Here is a 3,549-nt window from a genome sequence, read left to right on the forward strand (position 1 = left end):
TTTTTCTGTATTGCTTTATTGCATTTAAATGTTCAGTTATTTTTGTTATAAGAAAAGTTTTTAAACCTGTTATACTGTATTATGACAGCACTTTCTTTTAACTTAATTTCAATACCGTGATAATACCGTATACCAAAAAATAATACTATATCAAATAATATCATATTGTATTATATACAAATTACTATAAAAAATAATAATTATGATAATAATGATTACTATTGCTATTATTATTGTTACAAATATTATGCATCAAACAGAATAAGAAATATATTACCATTGCCATTCTATTGTACTGTAAAATAGAGTTTAATATATTGAATATTCTGTAAAAAAAATAATTCAAAACATTACTTATTTAATAAAATCAATAATATCAAACAATAATAAAATATTTTATTTTACAGCACAATAATAAAATAATTAATTTTTTTTACAGCTGTAAAATAACAATACCAATATTATAGAAATAATAGTCTTAATTTCTTAATTTTCAAACATTAAACCCTTTGGCAAAAAACAACAGGAATCTCTTAAAGCTCCTTTGTTGGCAAAAAGTTTATAAACCAGTCTCATTAAAAATCTGGGGTGCGTTTCCCAAAAGCAACTATGGTTGCAAGTTCCGTCGTTACCAATAGAGTTCAATGGAAGTAACGACCACAGTTAGCTAACGATGCTTTTGGGAAACGCACCCCTGGTTGGTGCATGTTGTATTCCCAAATGCATGTTTATAAGCGACCCAAACTCACAACACTCACAGAGATGGAGTTTGTGTGGAGCAGCATTTACTGTGAAACGAATTGCTGAGATCCTAAAAACACCAGATTATGAGCTGCTCATGTGTAAATGAACACCCTGCAGTGCTTCACTCCAAAACATGCAGTGCATAATAATTTATAATAATTATATACTTTATGAGTATCTTATTTACTTATGCTTCACTGAAGAGGTGAAAACCTTTGTACAAGTGAATGTTTGTGCATGTAAGCGTGTGATTGAGGGCCTCACATGTTGTGTGGCTGCAGAGCTGCAGACTGGGTAAGCAGAGAGGGCGGGCAGCTCATGAACAGGCTCTGAGCTCGACCAATCAGCTCCTCGTACGGCAGATCCTGAGGCATCTGAGACAGCAGGTGATGAACGCTGGCCATATCACACTCGCTGCTCTTCACTTCCTTCTGTCTGTACAACACAATCTGATGAGAGAGAGACACTCTGTTAGTCTCAGCGTCAGACGGGCCGCCCACAGTCCATTCACTGACCGTCTGATGCGTACTGCATAAAACTGACAATTCAATCTGATCGACTGGCTTTATTCAAGTATAACAGTCCACTGGGACACAAATGTTGTGTTAAAAATGTTAAAATTACACTTCTGAGGAAGAATTTCATTGAAGTAGACAAAGGTTCATAACTTCAAATATGTGAAAAATATAAAAGAATAGATTTTTAATCACTTAGTAGCATGTAATCTAGACATCCATGAACAGAACAATATATTTCACTGTGACATAATCAGGTTTGATCAGGTTAAAAAGAAAAACAAGAAATCAATGTGAAAACCGAAAGTACTAAACAAATTAGCCAAAACTTTGTGCAGAACCCCATTTATGCCTTATTTATTTGGTTCTAACAGTCGTCAAATTTTTGTTTTTGTTTTTTTTGTTTTATGCATACAAGCGAGTCATTCTGTTTGATTTATACTTACATTTTTTTAAATTTATGTTTAAAAAAGAAAAAATAATAAATTATAAAAAATAATAAATACTATAAAATAATATAAAAAACAATACAAAAATAATTATTAATCTTAATTCAAGATATAATCTCTGAAAATAAGTCTTAATATATTTAATATATAAGACAACTTTATTTCACAAATTATTATGTTTTGAGGATAAGACAATTGAAATTTGAAATGATTGTAATCATTTAAAATTTGTAATTTGTAAATAAATTATAATACACAAAAAAACACTAACTGTAAATTACTTTGAGAAAAAAAGCGTAAGGAATCGTATTGCATTTTATTTTTAACTTTTTGTAAGTTCATTTCATTTCATTTATTTTATTTTACTTGCTTTTTCTTGTTTTAAGCAACAAAAAAAGTAAACATTTGTTAGACTTGAATTAGAATTAGAAATTTTATTTTTCTTAACCCTTTGGCAATGTTTTTTTTTTTCTAATTTAAGACATTTTCAAAAGACAAGTCCGTAAAACAAGTAAATGTCTTGTTTCTTCTGTGCAGATAGTTTTACTTATAAAAAAAAAAAAAAAAAAAAGGGACTAATTGTAAATTTACATGTTGCTCACACAGTCTCTTCCAGTCTAAGTGGGTGATTCTCGGTGAGAATAAGATACATTTTGGACCAAAACTAAACCGTTTCCTTCACTTACAAGCAAACAGCAATGAGCTGCCTGTAAGGACTAACCGTAAAATACACCTGAGTTCACAGATGTTCACTACAGCTGATCAGATGGACTCCATCATGGGTGTCTACAGTCCATCCCAGCACAGGTCAAATAAGACCAGAGCTACTACCTAACAAGCAGGATGAACTACATTTCCTGCTGGCTTTCTTATCCTGACTTCAAACGGCCGCTGGCCCCCTTTGCTTTCACGGTTGTCTCCAGCAGGGGAGCGGCTCGTGGAGACAGAAGAAAGAGGCACAAACACGCAGCCTTCCACACAAACCTCTGGTGAATTCATTAGAGTTGTTTAATTAACTGATCCCCTTACAACAAAGTGCCCTCGATTCCTGCATCAGATGAGGAAGGAGTGGAAAAATAAAGAAAATTATTCTCCTCTCTTTGGAGCCACGTTTGTTATTGTTGTGCTGATGAATTAGCGAGCGCCTAAATAAGTGAATTAACAAATACGGAGGCAAAACATGGTAAACAACATCCTCTTTAGGATTACAAAAGCTTGTGTATAGCCTGAGGGGTTATACGACGTGGAGGATTGCTCTACACTCTCATTACTGCCTGAAATTTCAATGTAATCATGGGAAAACTATAAACTACTGTTCATAGCAAAAGAGTGCCATTCTTGAGGATAGAGACAGTTTTTTTAAGGTTGGACAAGTCAGATGGACACATACAGCCCTTAATTACTTAATTAAAAATAATTAATTTATTTAATTATTTTATAAAGGACCTGTTTAGAGATCACACGTAAACGAGTAAATCAACACTGGCAATCTGATGAGATGTAATATTACCAGTAAAGACCAAGGTTGTTATTGTTAACTAAAACTAAAAACTATGAAAAATTATTTTCAGTAATTGAAATAAAGCTGAAATAAAATATAATTATCAAATAAAAAAAACTTAAACTTAAATGAAAACTAGAAATGTTGCCTTTGCAACCAACTGAAATACTTTTAAGTTGAAGTATTAAAAATGTCAAAAACTGAAATAAAAATAAATTAAATCTAAATATAATATTAATATTAATAATAATAATCATTATTATTATTAATTTAATTATTTAATAATGTTTATTTAATAAAAAATAATTATTTAATTATTTAATAATAATTATTAACTATT

General features: G+C 30.9%; 1 protein-coding gene across 1 annotated transcript in view; it reads right to left on the bottom strand.

Annotated features, from left to right (window-relative positions):
- The window catches only part of LOC107706576 (TBC1 domain family member 20-like), a 34,687-nt gene that overhangs the window by 12,238 nt on the left and 18,900 nt on the right, over positions 1-3,549 (bottom strand). Inside the window, exon 7 of the mRNA XM_016510333.1 lies at positions 1,009-1,193. Within this exon, the coding sequence (XP_016365819.1) occupies positions 1,009-1,193 (185 nt within the window). The remainder of the gene's footprint in view (positions 1-1,008; positions 1,194-3,549) is intronic.

The sequence above is a fragment of the Sinocyclocheilus rhinocerous genome, unplaced genomic scaffold, assembly GCF_001515625.1.
Source record: "Sinocyclocheilus rhinocerous isolate Xijiao unplaced genomic scaffold, SAMN03320098_v1.1 scaffold775, whole genome shotgun sequence".
NCBI lineage: Eukaryota > Metazoa > Chordata > Actinopteri > Cypriniformes > Cyprinidae > Sinocyclocheilus > Sinocyclocheilus rhinocerous.